Source organism: Dermochelys coriacea, chromosome 1 (assembly GCF_009764565.3).
Source record: "Dermochelys coriacea isolate rDerCor1 chromosome 1, rDerCor1.pri.v4, whole genome shotgun sequence".
NCBI classification, from domain to species: Eukaryota; Metazoa; Chordata; order Testudines; family Dermochelyidae; genus Dermochelys; species Dermochelys coriacea.
The window spans coordinates 243,092,745-243,115,449 of NC_050068.2; the positions used below are offsets into that span (position 1 = coordinate 243,092,745).

Below are 22,705 nucleotides of genomic sequence, written 5' to 3' on the forward strand. Positions count from 1 at the left end.
AGAGGCCATGCTTCCATCCTGATGATACTCGTTAAAAAAAAATAATGCATTAATTAAATTTGTGACTCAACTCCTTGGGGAAAGAATCGAATGTCTCCTACTCTGTTTTACCCACATTCTGCCATATATTTCATGTTATAGCAGTCTCGGATGATGACCTTGGGTGCAGATTTGACAAACCACAAAGAAGGTACCAATGTGAGATTTCTAAAGATAGCTACAGCACTGGACCCAAGATTTTAGAATCTGAAGTGCCTTCCAAAATCTGAGAGGGAATAGGTATAGAGCATGCTTTCAGAAGTCTTAAAAGAGCAACACTCTGATGCAGAAACTACAGAACCTGAACGACCAAAAAAGAAAATCAACCTTACTGCTGGTGGCATCTGACTCAGATGATGAAAATGAGCATGCATCAGTCTTCACTGCTCTGGATGGTTATTGAGCAGAACCTGTTATCAGCATGGACGCATATCCTAGGGAACAGTGGTTGAAGCATGAAGGAACATGAATCATTAGTGCATCTGGCACATAAATATCTTGCAACGCCAGCTACACAAGTGCCATGCAAATACCTATTCTCACTTTCAGGTGATATTGTAAACATGAAGCAGGCAGCATTATCTCCTGCAAATGTAAACAAACTTGTTTATCTGAGCGGTTGGCTAAACAAGAAATAGGACTGAGTGGACTTGTAGGCTCTAACTTTTATAGTGTTTTATTTTTGAATGCAGTTATTTTTTGTACGATTCTACTCTTGTAAATGTAATTTTCATGATAAAGAGATTGCACTATAGTACTTATATTGGGTGAATTGAAAGTACTATTTTTGGGGGTTTTTTTACAATGCAAATATTTGTAACCATAAATATAAAGTGAGCACTGTAAAAAGTGAGCACTTTGTATTCTGTGTTGTAATTGAAATCAACATTTGAAAATGCAGAAAATATCCAAAACTATTTAAATAAATGGTATTCTATTATTGTTTAACAGTGCGATTAATCAAGATTAATTTTTTTAATCACTTGACAGCCCTACTAAAAAAAAAACAAAGTGGCCAGCAAGACTACAAAACACCATTAGTAAGAGTTATATGAACAAGGCCATTCTCCAAGACCAGACTGAGAGGAACTTAGAAGACTCATATGCTGTGCAAAAACAGTGAGATGTACAAACCCAGATGAGACTCTCAATGAGTCAGATTCCTCAGAGACACGCAAGAGATCACCTCAACCAACCACCCCATCAATCTGTGGGTTGAGGGTGTCCCATGATCTATTGTAAAAAGAGTTAAGGCAGAATCAAAAGGTGCTAATAAACCATCTGCCCAGCATGTCACATTGGTACTGAAACCTGAGGGTGCCTTACCTAGCAGCTGAGGGCTCTTATTACCCTGGGAGCTGCTGCGGCTGGATTTGCTGCCTTTTCCTTTAGTAGGTCTCCTCCTCCTCCCTGAGAGAGGAGCAGCTGGGGGGATGATTACTGCAGGGGGAACCTTTCCCAGTTTGGTGTACAGCAATTCAATCTCTTGTTTCTGACGACTCTGCAGCTCCTGGATCTCTTTATAGTGCCTGAAGAGTTAAGAGCATGAATAAGAACTTAACAGTCCTGTCCAACCCCACTGAACTGCTTTCTTTCTGAGGGTGGAAAATCTTGGCCACAATTAGCAAGCTGGATGCCCATGACACACACAAAAATCACTTGCTCCATTCCCCTTATAGAAATTGTAACATTGGCTAGAATTCTGATGTACAGTTTGCCTGTTATAGCATAGCAATGACAAAGCCAGGAACGGGAGCGAGGGTAGATCATCAATAAGGTAGATCAACAATCAATTCAGCATAAACACTGTAGGGCTGGTAAGATTCACATTCACTTTCCCAAGGCATGAGAGCTTTGAAATTTCCACTAGGCTTGGTATTGTCTCAGAGTCTTCTGATGTTTTATATGTACAAGATCTAAAACTGCCAGCTATCCTTAAAAATATACACACACATTTATGCATGAAGTCTAGCCTACCTTAGAAAATAACACAAGAACTCAGGCAGCTCAGTTTTCTTTGACGTCTTTATCCCTATCCCTGTGGGCTCAGGATAATATTTTCAAGTGCCCTTAGGTAGTTTTGGAACCTAAGTTCCATTTTCAAAGGAGACTTTGGAACCAGACTTGTGTCAATTTGTGATACACATTTATACACAAGAGGTATCAGTTAAAACTGAGCATAAAAAGTATGGATGTGTATTTATAGAAAAAAACAGTTACTTTCTCGTAACTGTTCTTCGAAATGTGTTGCTCATGTCCATTCTAATTAGGTGTGTGCGTGCAGTCATTGGAAAGTTTTTCCCCTAGCAGCACCCATCGGGTCGGCTGTGGAGCCCCCTGGAGTGACGCCTTTATGATACTCAATATACGACCCTGCTGACCCGGCACCTCTTCAGTTCCTTCTTGCCGGTTACTCCGACAGAGGGGAAGGCGAGTGGGTTTGGAATGGATATGAGCAACATCTCGAAGAACAGTTACAAGAAGATGAGTAACCATTTTTTCTTCAAGTGATTGTTCAGACCCATTCCAATTAGGTGACTCCCAAGCCCTACCTAAGCAGTGGGGTCAGAGTTATGGAATTGCCGACTGGAGCATCACTCTGCTGAAATTTCTGGCATGCCGGATGATGGTGTAATGAGAGACGATTGTATGTACTGAGGACCAAGTTGCTGCCCTGCAGATTTCTTGTATCAGGGCCTGGGCCAGGAATGCCGTTGATGAAGCCTGAGCCTTTGTGGAGTGTGCTGTAAGAGCCAAGGCTGGTATTTTTGCCAGCTCGTAGCACGTACGGATCCATGACATGATCCGGGAAGATATTCTTTGAGATGAGACCGGGAGTCCTTTCATCCAGTCTGCCACTGCTATGAACAACTGGCTTGACTTCCTGCACTCAATGTAGAAGGCTCGTGCTCACCAAACATCCAGGGAGTGCAGTCTCTCCTCGTGGCTACTGGCATGAGGCTTAGGATAAAAAGCAGGCAGGAAAATGTCCTGACTGGTGTGGAAGTGTGGCACAACCTTAGGAAGAAAGGCCGGGTGAGGTCTGAGTTGCATCTTATACCTGTGGAAAACCGTATAAGGTGGGTCTGAGGTAAAGGCCTTTAACTCAGACACCCTCCTTGCTGATGTAATGGTGACCATAAAGGCTACCTTCCACAACAGATAGAGAAGGAAACAAGTTGCCGGCGGTTCAAATGGGGGCCCCCCATTAGCCTGGAGAGGAAGGTCCCACACAGGGACAGGCTGTCTGATCCTTTATAGAGGACACTGCCAAGCCTTTCAGGTGCAGAAGGTACTCTAAGCTAAGAGGTATAGGTGCCTGAAGAGGGGGTGTACTATGCTAGTCACACCAACAAGTAAACCTTTTCCACTTTGCCAGATATGTGGCTCTAGTGGAGGGCTTTCTGCTGCCGAGTAGGACCTCCCTTAGCTATTCTGAGCACAGAAGCTCCATGAGGTTCGTACATGAAGCTTCCAAGCCATGAGGCGGAGGGACTGCAGGTTGGGGTGATGAAGACGACTGTGGACCTGAATGATGGATCGGGTAGGAGAGGTAACGTGATCAGGGCATCCCCCGAGTTCCAGGAGCGTGGTGTACCAATGTTGAGGCCACGCTGATGCCACCAGAATTATCTCTGCCCCCTCCCTGCGGACCTTGAGTAGGACCTTGTACAGACGAGGGAATGGGGGGAAAAGGCATGGAGCAGGCGGCCTCCCCAAGGTAGCAGGAATGTGTCCGTGATTGAGCCTGGGCTGTGTTCTGCTCCTTCCAGAAACATTGGGCACTTTCTGTTGCTCCAGGTGGCAAAAAGATCGACCTGACGAAACCCCCACCTTTGGAAGATGGAGTGTATGACATCCGGGCAGATGGACGACTCGTGATTGCAGAAGGACCTGCTGAGGTGGTCCACCAGTACGTTCTGAACTCCTAGTAGATAGGATGCTTCCAGGTGAATGGAATGGGCTATGAAAAACTCCCACAGCCAGAGGGCTTCCCAACATAGGGAGGAGGAACAGGCTCCACCCTGCTTATTGATGTAAAACATAGCAGTGGTGTTTTGTTTATCAGAACTGCTATGCACTGACCTTGTAGTCGGGCCTGAAAGGTCTGGCATGCTAGTCGTACTGTCCTCAGCCCCTTGATGTTGATACAGGCTAGGCTAGCCTTGGAGAGCTAGTCGTGCGACCAAAGGCCCTGTTTTTGGAGGTCTCCCAAATGTGCACCCCATCCCAGAGCTGACGCATCCATTACTAGGGACAAGGAGGGCTGCTGAAGGGGACTCCTTCGCACACAGTCCGAGGGTCGAGCCACCACTGAATGGACTCTGGCACCTGCCCCAGCACCAAAATCACTGAAATCACTGAATTCAGGCTGTTGCGTCCCGGGCAATAGGCCGAAGGGAGCCATGCCTGTAGAGGCCTGAGCCTCAGTCTGGCATGCCGGGTCACATAAGTGCAGGCTGCCATGTGCCCGAGGAGACTCAAGCATCCCTTTGCTGTAGTGGTCAGGTATTGCCTGAGGCCTTGAATGATGTCTGTCATGGCTTGGAATCAAGATTCTGGCAAAAGTGCTCTTGCCTGAACCAAGTCTAACACCACCCCAGTGAATTCTATTCTTTGGGTCAGTGACAAGGTTGACTTGTTCAAATTGAGGAGAAGACCCAGCCTCTCGAATGTGGATCTGACCAATAGGTCTTGAGAGTCCACCTGCCCCCTGGTGTGGCCCCTAAGCCGCCAGTCATCAAGGTAAGGGGATACCTGCACCTGCCTCCAACAGAGGAAAGCAGCCACGACTGACATGCACTTAGTGACCACTCTGGGGGCTGTTGAGAGGCCGAATGGAAGCACCGTAAATTGACAATGTTTGTGTTCGACCACGAATCGCAGAAATCTGTGTACAGGCCAAATAGCTATATGGAAGTGCGAGTCTTTCATGTCGAGGGCAGCGTACCAGTCTCCCGGATCCAGAGAAGACCAGGAAGATCATGTGGAACTTCAACTTTACCATGAACTTGTTGAGTCCTCGCTGACCTACAATGGGTCTGAGACCCCCCTTGGCTTCGGGGATTAGGAAGTATCAGGAATAGAATCCCTTGCCCCATAGCTCCTGAGGAATCTCCTCCACCACTCCCATGGTGAGGAGTGCCCACATCTCCTGGATAAGGAGTTGCTCAAGAAAAAGGTCCCTGAAGGGAGCGTAGGAGCAGAATTGGAGCGAAGATCCCACTTCTACTGTATGGAGAACCCCAAAGTCATTTGGGCCCAAGCATGGTAGAAGTGGGACAGATGATTCAAGAAAGACTGGGAAGGATCCAGAATTGTGGCTGGTGCGCTGTCCTCAGGCACACCTTTAAAAGGCCTGCTTTGAACCAGATGATGGTTTAGTCAGGACCTGCCCCTGCCCGGATGCAGGGTGGGAAGGCTTGCGTCTGCCATGCCTGTCCCCTTTTCTATAAAAGTCCTGCCTCAGCCAAGGAGCACAGGAGAGCTGCTGCTAAGGCTTGAAATCTTTACATTGGGTTGCCGGGGGGGGTACATACAAAGGATTTCATGGTAGCCCTGGAGTACTTTAGACTATGCAGCCTAGAGTCAGTCTGCTCTGAAAACAGACCTGCTCCATCAAAAGGCAGGTCCTACATGGTCTGTTGAGCCTCGGGCGGAAGGCCCGAGGCCAGCAGCCATGAGCTACACCTCATGGCAATACCGGAGGACTAGGTGCATGCCGCTGAGTGCGCAGCATCCAGTGAGGACTGTAAAGAAGTCCATGCCACCACCTTGCCCTCCTCCACTATTGCTCCAAACTCCAAACTCCTCCCTGGACTCTGTTGGCACCAGCTCCTGGAACTCTATGTTCAAGTTGAAGGAGTTGAAGCTGTATCTACTCAGAATTGCCTGCTGGTTGGCAATCCTGAGTTGCAACCCCCCCATAGAATACACTATGCGCCCAAATAAATCTAGGTGCTTGACATCCTTGGACTTAGGCCCTGGGCCTTGTTGTCCCTGCCTCTCTATCATTTACTGCAGCCACCACCAATAACTAAGGCTGTGGGTTTGTGAAGAGGTATTCGTACCCCTTAGATGGGACAAAATACTTCCTCTCCACACCTTCGCAGTGGGAGGGATGGAGGCTGGGGTCTGCCAAATGGTCTTAGCATTGGCCTGTATAGTCTTGAGGAGAGGTCGAGCCACCCTTGACAGGCCTTCTGGGGCCAGGATGTTGACCATCGGGTCCTCAGTCTCCACCACCTCCTCAGCCTGCATATTTCACACCACCCTGTGAAGGAGGTACTGGTGAGTACGGTTGTCTATGGGGGGTGGTCCAGAGATGGAGGTGCCTGCAACTGCCTCATCCAGGGAGGATGACGAGGAAGCTAATGGGGGAACAGGGTCCTCCTGACCCTCTTGGTCTCCAGGGGCCTCTTGTCCTGCCTCTCTGTCGGGGCCAACCACACCTGGATCAGGCTTAGGAACCGGGGTTGGTTCCTGGGGAGGTAGTGCAACAGGTGCATCCTCGGCACCCCTAGGAGTGGGGTAACTGGCTGATGCCTCCAGCACCCACGGTTCAGAGGCCACCAAACGGGAACTCTTGAACTGGGCACTCTGGGCCCGGTGGTACACACACGGAGTCCAAAATTGCCACTGCACTAGGCTCTGCCACTGCGCAGGCCATGGCCCTGCCCTCATCTCAGGCCTTCCACAGCCTGACTGGTGCAGGCCCTGCTCTAAGTATCTAGACTCCATCTCTGAGTCCAAAGATGGGGACCAGGACTGCGACAGCCAGGGCGGTGCTGCAAGGCTGGGGAGCAGTGCCGGGATGACTGGTACCATGAGCGGGACCTTCTGTGCAACGGGGATTGGCATCGCAATCAGGAGCGCTGGCGTGTCCTGGAGCCATGCTGAGGGATTCTACCAGCAGTGCTGAGGGACGAAGCATCGCTGGTTTGCTTCGAGACAGTGCCACACGTTGTGGTACCAGAGGCTTGGCTCGAAGGACCGGGGACCACAGTGCCATCATGGCGATGAGGTCCCTCACAGCCTCAAAGGTGTCTGGGGTGGATGGCAATTCCACCTCCTCAATTACCTAGCTCGGGGAGTCCAACAGCACCAGACTCAATGGTCTCCCTTGCGGAACCAAAGTTGACAGTGCTGGCTCCAAAGTCTTCGGCCCTGGGTGCTCCACTCTGGGACACACTCCATTGGCTGGCTCCAAAGGGGTGGGTCTCTGAGTCTGAGATCCTCTCCTCCCCTGCTTCTGGTGCCACTTCTGCATCAGGGAATGGGACCGGTGCCAGGTCAATCCCACTGGTTTTGGCGCCAGTAAGTGGCGGTGACATGGGTCTTTCCCAGAGTCTTTCCGCAGTGCTGCTTCTACCACTGCGGCGCTGTGCACCCATGAGTTTGGTGCCGGGTGTTGCCGTGCCAATGTAGGTTGCGGTTTAAGTGCTGCCTCCATAAGGATCTGCTTGAGGCAAAAATCTCACTCCTTTTTCTTCTGGGGTGAAACCCTTGACAAATCCTGCACTTGTCCGCTTCGTGTGCTTCCCCCAGACGCTTTAAGCAAGCGTCGTGGGGGTTGCCCATTAGCATGGTCTTGTTGCAGGACTTGCAGGGTTTGAACCCTTGGGACTTAGGCATACCCAACGGAGAATGCGGTGGGGGTGAAGGGGAAGACCCCCCACTCCCATCTGCTGTTGTAACAACCAAAAACACTAAAACTAAACTCAATGAGGCTAGGAATAACTGTGAACTAAACTGAAAGCTAGGGAAAAAGAGGAGAGCTTGCTAAGCAAGTCACTGCAGTTCCAACTACCATCACTGGCGGTAAAAAGGAACTGAAGCGGCACTGGATCGCGCTGGGTCCTATATTGAGCTCCATGCAGGCGCCACAGCCAACCCAACAGGTGCTGCTAGGGGAAAAACTTTCCAACGACTGTGCACGTGGCACACACACACTCTTAATCGGAATTGATATGAGCAATCACTCAAAGAAGAACCATCACATTCATCTAATCAGTAAACTAATTTTACCCTATGTGAAAACTCTGGCTATTACTACAGAAAAATATATTTAACACAGTCCTTTTTCCTTTATAAGAGCTCTGACCTGCCATACAGAGGAGAAATTCACACTAAGCAACTGTTACAGTTCACACATCAAACAACATTCTCAAGGAAGAAATCTTACTTTTCCCGCAACCGGCGTAGCTCTGATTTCAAGTCTTCATCTTCAATATCTGACTCGTCACTGCTCATGTAGGAAGAATTCAATGAGTTGCTAAAGCTTTGGATGGGGAGGCTGATTTTTGAACCCAGTGGTTGGAGAGAGTCTGGGCTACCTGAGCCATCATCCAGGTCCTTCGCCACTCCACTCAGGAAGGCGGCCTCCAGATCAGATGATGGCCCATTCATAAGCGGAGACTGCCTGGACTCCACCAATTCTGGCACTTCTTTCTCTGGAGTCATGGCTGGAGGAGAAACTTTTTCTGAATCCACAGAAAGAGGAAGAGTCATTGGGGGTTCTTTCTCCACACAGGTGACCTCATCTTGAGTCCTGGACACAGAAAAGCGACCCACTTGGTCTGTTGTCGTCGTCACTTGAAAGCGCCCAACCTTAGTTGGCTGCCCAGCCTCTGATGGCAATCGTATGGCAGGAAATGTCTGTGTAACAACACCATCTGTCACATCTAAGGAAGTACCAGTGGTAGCCTCTGTTGTCCCACTGGAAGTCTGCTTCACAAGTGTACTCTCTGGACTGCTGCCAGACAAAGATAAATCAGAGGAGGTTGTCTCAAAATGCACAGGCTTAGTTTCTTCAGGTTTAACATCACTCTCTCTCAGTCCACTATCCACTGCCACAGACACCTAGAAGTGATTGAAACACTACGTGAGCACAGCAATATAAAACAGGCTCTAGCTGACCTCTATGGTCAGAAACATGTCAAACAGGAAAATTAACCAGCTACCTTGAGCACAGCAAAGCAAGCTGCCGTCTCCATTTCCTGGCCACATATCCACTCATCCCATAGTTCTAGGTAAAGGCAGGCTAAATACACTTCTACCCAGATATAATGCTGTCCTCGGGAGCCAAAAAAATCTTGCCACGTTATATTGAACTTGCTTTGCTCCACTGGAGCGCACAGCCCCACCCCACTGGAACACTGCTTTACCACATTATATCCAAATTCGTGTTATATCGGATCGCATTATATCGGGGTAGAGGTGTATCATCTGTTCTGGAGCTAAGCCATCTCAACTTGTTTCATACACATCCACATCTGTTCTTCCAAGAACTTACAATCTTTCAGTAAGATTCCTTCACAACCAAATTTAGAGAATTATACAACACAGTACACCAATGTCACATTAGCCATCATGTGGATAACACTGAAGATCTGGACTACTAACAGCAAAGTCAACACATAGTTAAAACTTATTTCAAGGCTTCAGTTGTCACAGAATGCCATGGTCACAAACTAGAAATTGCTGCAATAAAGTGTGATGTTAGCCCTGACTGGGAGTAGAGTACATGAATAGAAAGCTGAATTCATATCAAACTCAATACTGGCACTTCCTCCCAGTAAAATGGTGGGCCAAGAGCTGGTACCAATCAAGAAGGCCCAGATTTTTCAAGGTATTTAGGCACTGCTTCACTTAGCATTGCAATGCCCAACTGATTCAGGAACCTAAATCTCATTTTCAAAAGTGGTTTAGGCACTTAGAAGCCTAAATCCAATTGATAGCTAATGGGTTTTAGGCACCTATGTGCCTAAACCATTTTTGAAAATGAGATTTAGGCTCCAAAATCAGCTGGGCATTACAATGCTGAATGCAGCAATGTCTAAATACCTTGATAAATCTGGGCCCTACTGCTTTGCCATAACAAAAAGTGAGATTCCTGGATCAATGCCCTGGTCACAGAGTAAATCTACAAAGTAACATTTTCCTACCTGAAATCGTCCCATCTTAAAAACTCCAGCTCCTGCAGCGGTAGTCGTTTCACTGCTCTCTGCATCCTGCGATGCTGAAATTGAGAAAAAGGAGAGTGGCAGGGAAGAGAACAGCTCCAATCACACTTCTCCCTGGCAGGCTCCCACCCATATCCTCAGTCTCCCCTCCCTGAAGCTCCCAGTTGTTGCTCCTGTCTATCCCTGTGGGATGCAGTTTGCAGGCTCCAGCAGCTGCCGTGGAGGGAGGGTGCCCACCTGAACCATGTGACCAAGCAGAGCTGGCAAACCCAGGAACTGCAGCCTGCCTGCACGGGATAAGCTGGGGAGCCAGTCTCAGCCAGGTCTGGCAGCTCCCAGCTCTAAACACACCAATACTAGAGGGAGGGAGGAAGGGGAAATGAAATTCTGTGCAAATTCTGCATTGCGCAGTGGTACAGAATTCCTCCAGGAGTAACTTCACTTAACTCCTGAGCAGTATTCCCTCAAGGAGCTGGATGCTTTAGAGCCTAGTCTAAGACTTTCTGCCGAACTGCAGACCCAAAGGCAGTGTCTCCCCTAGGAGGTGTGTACTAAGGCATAATGTTTTGAGATGGTACGGACCAAAGATCATGTGGCAGCTTTGCATATTTCCTCAATGAGGACCTTTCTCAGCAGAGCAATGGAAGCAAACTGAAACCTAGTGGAATGGGCTATAACCCTAGAAGATCACCAAACATTATCCCCCCCTTCTATGAGGCTGCTACAACCACAAACCCACTTGGAGAGTCTTTGGGTAGAAAGAGGTGCTTCATCTGACACTGCCCTACTACATTCCTTTGGTATGGGGCATGAAGATAGTTGGGGTGCATGTGTGGACCTAACTGGCACTGCTACCAAAAGGCTCCTATCAAAGGCACATGTGCACCTGAAGTGCAGCACCCATTAGTACACCGGGCCATACTACAATTTCAAGACAAATTGGTTTTCACTATAGTTATCCCACTCATCTTATTATGGCACTTAATTATACTTCCAGGTTACATGTATTATATTTAACTGGCATGTCACTCAGGGAAGTGATGTAGCTTACTAGTGAATGATATAGACTGCTGTTTAAATGGGACAATAGTGTCAAATTCAGTTAAGGCCAGCTTCTGTAGGCATTTTTTATCTACTGCCAAATGTTGATTACCCAAGCATTAAACCAGTATAAAATTTAGAATGAGTACATTAATACAGAAATGAACAAATAAGATTAAAACACAAATGCTGAGAATCATTTTTAGTCAGTGTAATATTCTCATTGTAGATCTTCAGGGTCAGATTCTTGGACTCCCTGCCCCCACACTCCAGCTGCATTGCACTGTTGGACTTGTGGAACTAGCTACCTAGAGATCCCTCTAGTGAGGGAGAAATTCTTGGGTGGCCATAATGGCTCTACAAAACTACTCTCAAAGCCTGTGATGTAGGGGGCTGTGGCTGAGGAAGAAGGACATGCACTGAGCACCTCTGTACTCCAGCAATACATGCAGCTGGGATGCAACTGGGTCACCATGAGTGTGTGGTAAGTTGTAACAAAGGCTGGCCTGGTTCCAGTATTGGGGGCATACAACCACTGCCCATCACACTAGTTGTGCAACTGTGGATCTGGCATTCAAAATTTTAAAAATTGCTTTGTCATCCTTATTTGGCAGACGGTCCAACATGGTGTTCCAATTAAAACGATTCTACTAAACTTCAGCGGGGTGGGAAACTTATTCTCAGGCTGGGAAGCAATTTTCTAGGGAAATCTATTACAGGAAGCCCAACATGTGACTGTTTTCCTACTGTAATAAATCTTGAAGGTCTGCCATAAAACACTGGCTGCAGAAGGGAAATCTCTCAGAATATTGTTAGCTCTCCTAACTGGTTTTGAAATACTCTGAACAGTACAGCAGCACTCTTCTCTCATAAAAAGGTAAGTAAAGTTCACTGAACTAAACTGGGCAAGAGAACATGTTTGAAATACTTGTTCCCAGGCCCCCACAAAACCTCTATCTACAAGTGATTACATTATCAAGCTAGTATAAGTCAGCATGTGAGCTAGCTAGCTACAGCATTTTTTTTTTTTTTTTTTTTTTGGCAGAAATGTGTGCGTTTTACACCTGAAACATTCTGGAACCTTTACAGAACTGTACAATCACTAATTGTTTAGCAGCTGGATATAAATTTAGGATTGGAAAGTCCACGGTCTGCTCCTCAACTTCTCTAAATGAAACCAGAAAGCAAATTTTTCCTCCCACACTGCTCATGTGAAGATTTCCACTTCTTTGCACAGTGTAAAGAAGGGAAATACCTAAAGATCTGTTGATAAGGCACAGAAGGACCAAACTAGCAATATAGTCTTCTCACTCTTGCTGACTATATACACCTCTATCCCGATATAACGTGACCTGTTATAACACGAATTTGGATATAACGTGGTAAAGCAGTGCCCTGGAGGGCAGGACTGCACACTCTGACATGCTGCTCTGAGTGGTGTGTTAAGGGTGCTGGGCTGGGGCGTTGGATATGGGGCAGAGGGTCTCGGGGGACAGTCAGGGACAGGGAGCGGGGGTGGGTTGGATGGTTCGGAGGTTCTGGGAGCAGGGTGGTCAGGGGATGGGGGCATTGGATAGGGCGTGGGAGACCCAGGGGGGCCTGTCAGGGGGCAGGGGTGTGGATGGGGTTGGGGCAGTCAGGGGACAGGGAGAGGGGGATTGGATGGGTCGGCGGTTTTGAAGGGTCAGTCAGGGGGCAGGAAGTGACTATTAACAACAGAAATGCCTGAGGCCAAAGCAAGTTCGATATAACGCGGTTTCATCTATAAAGCGGTAAGTTTTTTTGGCTCTCGAGGACCACATTATATCAGGGTAGAGGTGTAATATAGGAGAGAGGAGGCATTCACTCCACAAATCTGGATATTTTTCCTTAGCAGTAAGTTTTGCAGAGAGTGTCCTGGTAAATCTTGATTTAGCTTATTTTTGAAGAGTTTTAAAAATTAAATCAGTTAGCATATCCCTTGTACCTCTTGACCTGCAGTAAGGGAATTTTAGTCTAGTTCATCAAAAGCCAGTGACTTTCCAGTTCCTCTAATAAAGCCTGCAGTTTTAGGACAGCCATTTAACATCAAATCCTCTTGTTCAGAAAGTCCATTCACATTCCTCAGAAGACTGAGGTGGCAAGTGTCAGTATAAATACCTTCTCTCAGGGGCTGTGCCGGTGCAGACACCGCTCCAGTAACCATTGTAGAAGCCACTGCTGGCACAGGCTATAAAAACAAAGAAAATCCTTTAGCTGCTAGATTGATCCTTACCACAAAGCCTACCTAAAGCATCCTGCAATATTAAATATTTTTCCATCTTACTTAAGGATAAAGGAATGACCCTGGGCAAAAGTAACAAGTAATCTCAGTGAATCTTGCATAACCAACTATAAGGATATATGTTTGTGTTTTCAAATTTTATCTCCAATGGTTCAGCAGAGCTCCTCCTCCTTTAGATAACTTGAGGAAGTTTTAGTACTGTCTACATGGGGAAGTCGGTATGAAATAGCTAAGGATCGAAGTTTAAAGGGCAAAAGCTATTTAAATTGAGGCCACTTGCATTCTGAATGAGACAGTCCACACAGAGGTTTAATGCAATTCAACTAATTTGCTTTAAATTCATACCTTTAAATTCAGACTAATTTTCCTGGCTGTACCCATGTTCACAATCTTTTGGTGTGGAATAAGTATGTCTACACAGGGAGTTAGTGCAGAATACCTACTTCGCACTAGGTATTCCAGTTCCCCCCTCCCCATGTAGACAAGCTTTTATTTACTGTAAAGGACCTTACATTCATCTGAATATAGTATCTCCTTTCCAAATTACTAGGGTGCATGCCAAGGTTCACCCCTCCCATTTGCTAAAGAGCACTGATTAAGATCTTTGACAAGTTTTAATTTCATATTAGATCTTAAAATTTGCAACCACCCCTTTCTGCACAGCTCCTTAAGGAACATAACATCACTTGGTAGCCAGCCATGAGGGAATACAAAATCCAGCACAAGCTGCACCTTTTGCCCCAAGTACATCAGAATACTTTCTTGTAGACTCAGAAGACAGTCACAGGTCATTCTTTATTCTGATTTCCTATATTGCTCCATCCTCAGAAAATCTCTCAGTCTCTTAATGAATGGGGTTTTTTTTTGTTTTAGCAGGGTCTCTCTAGCAACAGGCCAGAAAACCTATTAAAAAGCCTACAAGAGTTACTAGTTTTTAAGTCATACAAGTATGTTTCCCTGCACAGCACTCACCAGCTTTTGAAGCATCAAAGCATTTTTATTTTCAAAAGACCAGAGAGAGTTTGACACACTGCTTCTGAAGGCAACGATCCAAGAGCATAAACTTAAGGAAGCACTCTTAACTAGAGGCTTTAAATGCCAATACCACAAACTTACACAGGCAGGAGCAGATGTCACTGGAACAGTCTCTGGACTGAGAGTTCTTCTCAACTGAGCATCCAGATCTTCTAGAGGCTGCTGGGACTGAATCAACAAGAAAAAAAATAAAGCAGCTGTCGCTTGGCACCAGCTATGCACATGGCAAGATTTAACATCAAAAGTACTTAATATTAAGGTTGCAAAATTGTATAGCAAAAAACAGTTTCAATACCTCCATTACCTCTGCTTCCTTCATCATATACAGGTAATAAATTAAGCTACACATGTAAACCAAAAAATAGAAAGGAAAAGTTAAGTGGTAGCTCTGTTTTTCTGAAGATAGCGTGTTTGGATTCTCATTCTTGAGAACGGACTGAATGTTTAAGAGCCTCCGAGCTCTCATGTTTTTTGTTTCCAAGGGCAGTGGTTCATGGCATGGGCCATCCCAAACGTTCCTCACAGGTAGTCATGTGCTACACAGGTCACCAAACCAGGTTAATTTGCCTTCTTCTAAAGATACTATCTGGGCAGGAGTAAAAGTAGCTCAAGGATTACCCTAAATAAAAGAGTAACAAGAGTAACAGTTACAATGCAAATGGAGACAAAAGCTATACCAAAGCCAACTACGTAGATGGACAGGGTGCTACTTAAAAAAAAATGGTGAGGTACCTCCAGAAGTAGCAGGTTTAACATTTCAACAGCCTGAGATGGTGTCTTAAGACAGACTTCTAAAAGGACATCCAAAATAAAAAAATTCAGACTAGTTCAGAAACAGGTTATGCAAGACAGTCAAGAATCTCTCTCCACAGAGACTAGGATCCAAGCAATAGATTTTTGTAAACATATGAATGGAGAACCACATATCTGAGTGAGAAACATTCCTGAGGCAGACATCAGAGACTGCCCTATCTTGGACTAAATAAGCCAGCCAGATCATAAGCAATGAGAAATGCAATGCATCAGTAATAGACACTAATCTTTTGAGCAATGGCATTATCCACAGAATTAGTGTCACAAAAAAGACCTTTTAATTTTGAGCGCATAGATAAGGGCCATACAGGATGGGCACATAATAAGTGGAAAAAATTTGGCAGGATGAGAGGCTCATTAAGGTGGAATTCTGACACCACCTTAGAAAGGTATCTCTGGCAAATCTACAGCATCACTACTCTTGTCAACTCTGGTATAAAGGTAGATAAAGTTATTAGGACCCGAAGCTTGTTCTCCCTCCGAGCTGAAGTCATTGCAACAAGAAAATGACTTTCTGTAAAACTTTAGTACACAGGTACTGAATGGCTCAGAAATGCCTCAGGTAAGACAACTTCATTTGAATTCAGTCGTCTGACAGTAGAGACAAGAGCCAAACACAACATAGATTTTAGGCTTATTTACAGAAAGAATTCTTAAAATTGCTCATTGACATCTTGTCAGCAATGGTGGTGAAATACTCCAGACTTGTCCTGGGAGATCTGAACATTCACATTGACAAGGCTGCAGATGCAGAAATCCCAAAACATCTTTTCATTTGCCTTCCTAAGACTTTCACAGGTCATCTCTAGGTCCAGTTCTCACAGTCGTCATACCCAGAACCCTATCTTCAGCCTAGATTTACCTATTTGGTGTATGCAATCTGGTCAAGACAAGCCACAGTGTTCTTATCAACGATGTTCAAGGCACGAAGACCTACAGAAAGTTGAGTAATTTTGCAGTCCTCAACAATGTGTGTCATGGTTTGTGACCGCCCACATTCATATAGTAGACTCTCTCTAAAATGCCACCGAAATTCTACTACAGCACAAATTCCATGTCTGGTATGAAACTAGTTCAGAAGACTCCATTGCTTTTGCAGTAAATCAAACCTGGGTTGACACTGAGCGGGATCGGAGACAAGATAATTCTTTGTCACTTTCTCTGAGAACCATGAAGCTCGCCACACATCCTCCAATGTAAATCCCTCACCCGGTAAACTACATTCAGCTCTCTGCCCACTTGAGCATGATCTATATTCTACACTGGCCTGGGCCACTGACACACTAGATCCCAAATGGACCCTTCCTCCCCATCACCCACACTGATCTCCTTGTTTTCTAACATCCTACACTGGATGAAAACACAGAGGGGCAGAAACTTGAGACCGATGGAAAACAAAAGCTGATTCAGACAGGATGAAACAATTAATTCCTCAAAGTCTACTCTGAGGCTGTATTACAGGCCAAGAGAACCTTCCTATCAGCATCCACTGAGGTTGCAAAATCCCTTCCTGGCTTGTGAAAGCGTTATGAACAACAGGTGTCACTCCCGAGTAAAACAGCCAATGCCTCATTCAGAAAAAGAATCTTCCCCTCTTCTTTCAAACGTGCAATAGTCTGACCAACACAGAAGAAGCCTGCTAGATACTTCACTCCTAACCAACCACCACCCAGAGTCAAACCTCCCATTCCTGAGAAAGCTCATAAAGAAGCTAAGAAAAATTACAAGTTCATCTAACAAACTAATATTCTATGCCTGGCACTATCAGAATTCAGCCCCTGATGCAGAACTGAAAAAATTTAGTGGCACTGATGATCTCCTGTCAGTGGAGGGAAGACAGACGTCCATTCTCTTTTGGACTGCATTGCAGGGTTCGACATTGTTGACCATGAAATACTGCTGTCTCTGATCAGAAAGGTGGCAAAGGTACAGAGTACAGTGCGAAAATAATTTGAGACCTTCCTGGGATGGAAAACTGCATTTTCACCACTAGACCTCCGATTCGTGGAGTTCCACAAATATCAGTCATCTCTACAATCTTTTTCAACATCTACATGCAACCGCTAGGTGAACTAGTCAGACAACAGGGACTCTACTGCCACAGCACGACTACCACCAAGAAGGCCTACTGCTTGGACAATATCAGCTACTGGATGAAGAACAAAAGGTGTGTTACTGATGGCCAGAGAAGAAAATTTTGAGGAGTTTGTGGCTATGGTACAATCTCCTTCAACTAAAGATTCACATCCACAATTATTCAATTCAGTCCATAGTCTAGGAGTACTCCAATTCCTTGCTAACACTGAGTTCTCCCATCGCAACAGACTCGGGTAACATTTTCTCCCATCTCCAGCTGGTTAGGAGACTCCACCCCATCCCAGCCCTCTGTCATTTATGCCTTCAAAACCTCTTAGCTAGATTACAGCAATGCAATATACCCAGGCATGAAACCTTCATGCATTTAGGGAACTCCAACTAGTACAAAACACTGCAGCACATTGTGCCAGTAATACAAGTTGCCAGGAGTACATCACACGTGCCCTCCACTCTCTACACTGCCTTTCCACAGAATTTCAAATCAAGTTCAAGGTATTAGTCCTAGTCCTAGTCCTTATCTTCAAAGTGCTCCATGTCCTTATCGTCAAAACGCTGCAGGATACCTAAAAAGACCATAGTTCACAATTTCGCTTCTCTGGCACAATGGAACTCAGGAAGAGTAAAGCTTGTCTATAAGGGAAACAGAACCTTTTCTCTAGGTTGCCAGACTGAAAGAGATTCCCCCAGGAATTATGGACCATCACAAACCTCACAATCTTCTCCAAGTGCAAGATGCATATACAGAAACCGGTATATTTATTTAATAAATAAAAAATCCTACCAGAACTAGACACTCCACTGCATGCATTTCTCCCTCTAGGCACAGGATGAGAGAACAAACATCAAACATCACAGATGTGTAGTCACATAGCTTAATGCACTACTGGAAAGCGCTCAGATACTAGGGTAATGAGCATGGTATAAAAGCCTACATAGAAAATTGGATGGAGAATGCATGGCTTGCTAAGTATCTTATGGGGCCATTAGAAGACCAGCAACTTCTTGCTCAGTCCAGAAGAGAGACATCCACCTTCTTTTGTCTCACACTGGAAGAAGATTTGATCAGAAAGTCTCTGAATTACCAGTAGTTTGTGGATATCTGCCATATCACAAAAGAGAGAGATGATGCATGCAGAAATATCTTTTACTGGACCAACCTCTGTTAGTGAAAGCGACAAGCTTTCGAACCACACAGAGCTCCTCTTCTTCTGAAGCATTGATGAGCACTTGTTCATGAAAAAACGAAATTCCCTGGATATGGAGTCCTGCGTGGATTCCTCAATCTGCATCCATACTCACTACTACTTACACATGCTTTCCTAAATGGATACCATCCACTGCCTACCACCAAGCCAGAGAAGTCATTCTTCTGCAAAATGCAGTACATGTCCCCTATATTGCTTGCTTCCATTAGTATTTTGGTATCCACTCAAGTTCTCTCTATCAGGCTATTATGAATGCACTGTTACCATGGTCCAAGTTGTCAGGTGCTGGTTATTGCTTATCCTTTCTGATGAACTGGAGGTGTCCTGGATTCTTCCTGACATGGGGCAGGAAGGCTTGAGTTGAACTGTATTTAGAAGGACTCCTATATGCTCCATTTGTTTGTTAGGGACAAGCTGCAACTTTGGATAGTTTATCATGAACCCTAGTGATCCCAGTGATGATACAGATTGATCTTCTAGAGTGGCGTCTTTGATCATCCTGTTAGATTAGAGGAATATGTGCACTCCCAGCCTGGGCAATAGGTCATGACTACCCTTTAACCATAGTCCTTTGGGGACGCAAAAGGAGTCAATACCAAAAAGTCTTCATAAAAAAATACTAAGCATGACATCAAAGTGCTGCAAGCCCATGTACACGACAAAGTATGTAAATGCCTAAACAAAGGCTACAGTAGGTCATGGATCTTCTGGTGTCTCTGGCAACCTATCAGAGCTCCCTGGTTAGAGGGGGCCAAAAAGGCCTTGATTCCTGAAAATAAAATGTAAACATCACAATAAAAGGAAGGAATATAGACTTTTTAATGGGAGTCAGGAAGGGACACGAAGAGAATTCCAAAACAATTTGTCATTGGATGAGCTGAAGAGCCAGAACAGTGTTTGAATAACCACAGCTCATGAAGGGAGGTCTTTTGCTTACCACAAATCGAGAAGGAACTGACTGGAAGGTTACAAAGACAATGGTTAAAGCCCTGGGCAATGTATGACCACTAGTAAGAGAGCAGCTCATGCCCCACCATACTACTTCTACTCTTTGAAAACGAACAGTTTTAGAACTTGGGTAATTCTACTTTTCATGCATTTGGAAGCATAAAACCTGCCCACATGGTATCTTGCAAGAACAAATATAACCTCCAGTATGTCAACCCAGCTTTCAGAAATAGTGCAACAGCTAAGATGACACCACAGTGTCAAGGGATTTAATATTAAGTTTGCACTATGTAGTATAAACTTTTTTCTTATTTACAATTATGACTATGTTTGACATGCACATTTAAATGGTTTCAGTTAGGAACTGGCATTTATATCACATTGATTTAACTAGTATGATACACACAAAATTAAATTCCCTTTGTTGGGTACATGCTCCTCTCCAATACATGGCTTGAAAGGGAACAAGGTGAGTTAGAAGGGCCCATTTTGTGTTACTTTCCTCAGAAGAAGCCTGAGATCTACAGCCCTTGAGCATGTCAGGCTGAGGAGGGAGAACACACTGTGATGCCAATGGGCAAAGCTTCCATCAGGCTCCAATAAAAGTCTTAGCTGGTATCTCTGAGAATATGCAGAGGTGAATTTTCATTTAATTTTCATTCCCTGCTCATCCAGCCACTGGCAATAGCCTACAAGACATTTTGGCTATAACTTTTAAAGTACTTCTAACCTAATTTTTTTTTTTTTAAACAAGGTCTTTAAAAAGGCAGTATTCTTTCATGGCATAACTCAAATTTGGCTGAAGGGATTTTGCTTAAATATTCCAAAAATAGGCCACCTTTGGCACAAACCACAAATTGAAAATTTCAGTTAAAAAAGTGAGTACTTAAGAAAGTTAAGTGTTGAGAACATTAGGTTTATAAATGAAATTGTTTTGCAGCTTTAAAGCAGGTATTACCAGATGCCTGCTTTAACACAATACCTTCTTCTTTATAAATCTAAATCTGAGTACTGGGGATTACATTTACAGGCAAGTACACTGGACGAAAAGTCCAGTTTGTGTTTATTCTTTAAGTAACTTTTTGACACTAAACATGCGGTTTCTATAACACACTAAGAACAGGATACAGACTGCTTATAAGTCTCCATCTTCACTACTTTTATTTTTAGCTTTTCTATCATCATATATGGCATGTTTCTTCTTTAATGATGTGCTTAAATTTTCTCCATACTACCTCATTGCACAGCAATTTAAGATATCTAGAAATCTTTCTATTTCATTGCAGGTCTTGACTGCTTTTTTTCCTATATTCTCTTGAGTTCTGTAACCCCGTCTATGAATTTCCTTCTATTTTACGGAAGGAAGTGGCAGCTGTCAGTCAGAAAGGTATGTCTTGGTCTTTAAGGCAATAAATAACCTCAAAAGTTCACAGACAAGGGAAAACATCCACCAGTCTCCCTGGAAGTTTTCAGCTATCTGAACACCAGACAGTGGCCAAATGCACATCCCAGCAGTTTGCTTGAACTATAATCTTTAATCAGCATTAGAAGGTTTATAGAACTGCACCAACTCTGATAGACTAGAAAAAGAAGGCTTTAAAACCCCTTGATTTCTCATAGCCAGCAGTCTTGGGTTTTCAACAGCTAGTTGGGTATTGCAATATTTATTGCTCTCTGCAGACCTAGAATTTTGCTACCAGATACTCTTTTTATTCTAATCATAGGACAGGTGGGTGTAATACTTCTGAAGTTAAGTTTCATGACTCTCCATTTACACACAACTAATTCATCAAGCACATTTTATTTTGGAAAGAGCATTTCAGAATCACTGGGAAAATTAATTTACTAGTTTTGCTTTAACTCACTGTCCTCCTCAGAGCTGGCCATTCCCAGTGTGTTTTCTGCCAACTCTGGAATTTGCTGAAAAGTTTCTGTACTTAGTTTATGAAATGAACATTTGAAATAGCTACATCTTATGGAATACACCACCTTCAGTCTCACCCCTTGAGCTCTGCAGGTGGTGTAACTAGCAACACCAGCACTCAAAGCCCCAGTGATTATTATTGCCTTGCAAACCTTCTGTTATGAAGACTATTTGGCACATAACCAACTTTGAAACAGCTACTGTGCAACACTGAACATAGTCTGTAAAACAAGGGCTTTTTAGAAACTCTCCCTCAAGCTCAAAACAGAAGTAAAAGCATAAGCTTGAGTCATTACACCCAGAGTTCAAACATTAAGGTCCAGTAATCCAAAGGGCAAGTTTGCTGCCTTTCCAGTGCACGAGTGACTCTGGTCACTGCTACACAGAAGGGGTTACTCAGTCAAAAGAGAAAGTGAAGAAGCCAAGACCATGCAATGGAGAGTTTAATTGTAACATGCTCTTTGAAAGTGAAAGGAGAAGTAGCAGACAGAATCTGCCAAGTCATGTAGCACCTGAGTTAGTGAAGGTCCTGGAAAGGGTGGCAGCTGTTCGCTGGATGGAGTGCCAGCTGGAAGTTCAAAACCTACCGGTAGCACCTATGGATAATGAACAGGAAATGCAAGTCCATCAAACAAAGAACAACAGTAGGAGCAGTCAGCAAGTTACAATAAGTCATATCACTTAGTAGAAACCTTTAAGAATTTCCCTGCGGAAACTTCCTATGGCAGCAAGGAACACTGTCAAGAGGGAATTCATTGCAGCTAGGATATCCACTTACATTTTGTCTTTGAGTGTCCACAGGGAAACAATCTGTCTTTATGACTGAGGCAAATGGTTTTGTTTTTATTTATAAAAAACCCCAGGAATCTTGACATCTTTATAGCAAATCCATTAGAACTGCTGCTAAAATCATAATTTTCCAGCTGAAAGCTTAGTGACAACTAAGCAGAGAAATCCAAAATAGAATGTGGCCCCTATCCAGTTTCCCTGACATCCCTATATTGAGATTCCACTGCTGCTTAAAGAGTGGCAATATTCATGTGATTGTAGTAAGTCACTCTAAGCAATTAGTAAAGAACCTGAAATGCTTTTAATATCCGAGAAAGAAATATATTATTTTTAACCTCCCGGTGTCAATTTTTGTACCCATCATGATCAGCTACCTGAAGCTGCTGACTGCCCAAGCAGATGACCAGAACATGCATCTTGGCAAGGGGAAAAAAATCCAGCCAGGTTACGTGGAAAGTGTTAGAGCAACTGGAAAGCACAGAATGAGGCACGCAAGTCTCACAGCAAAGTCAGACAGCACATTCCAGTTAGTTATTTCAAATCATTACAAATGTGGGAGGACCTAATAACTAAGAAGCTCTGCATG

General features: G+C 44.6%; 1 protein-coding gene across 7 annotated transcripts in view; it reads right to left on the reverse strand.

Annotated features, from left to right (window-relative positions):
* Window positions 1-22,705, reverse strand: part of WNK1 (WNK lysine deficient protein kinase 1) — a 174,299-nt gene that overhangs the window by 22,257 nt on the left and 129,337 nt on the right. For 6 of the 7 annotated variants that reach the window (XM_043517897.1, XM_038395814.2, XM_038395833.2 and 3 more), the window contains 6 exons: window positions 21,843-21,926; window positions 14,425-14,511; window positions 13,185-13,254; window positions 9,987-10,060; window positions 8,225-8,901; window positions 1,366-1,568 (listed from right to left, as the gene is read on the reverse strand). In XM_043517897.1, the coding sequence (XP_043373832.1) occupies window positions 1,366-1,568; window positions 8,225-8,901; window positions 9,987-10,060; window positions 13,185-13,254; window positions 14,425-14,511; window positions 21,843-21,926 (1,195 nt within the window). The remainder of the gene's footprint in view (window positions 1-1,365; window positions 1,569-8,224; window positions 8,902-9,986; window positions 10,061-13,184; window positions 13,255-14,424; window positions 14,512-21,842; window positions 21,927-22,705) is intronic. The other variant, XM_038395823.2, reaches the window with a different exon arrangement.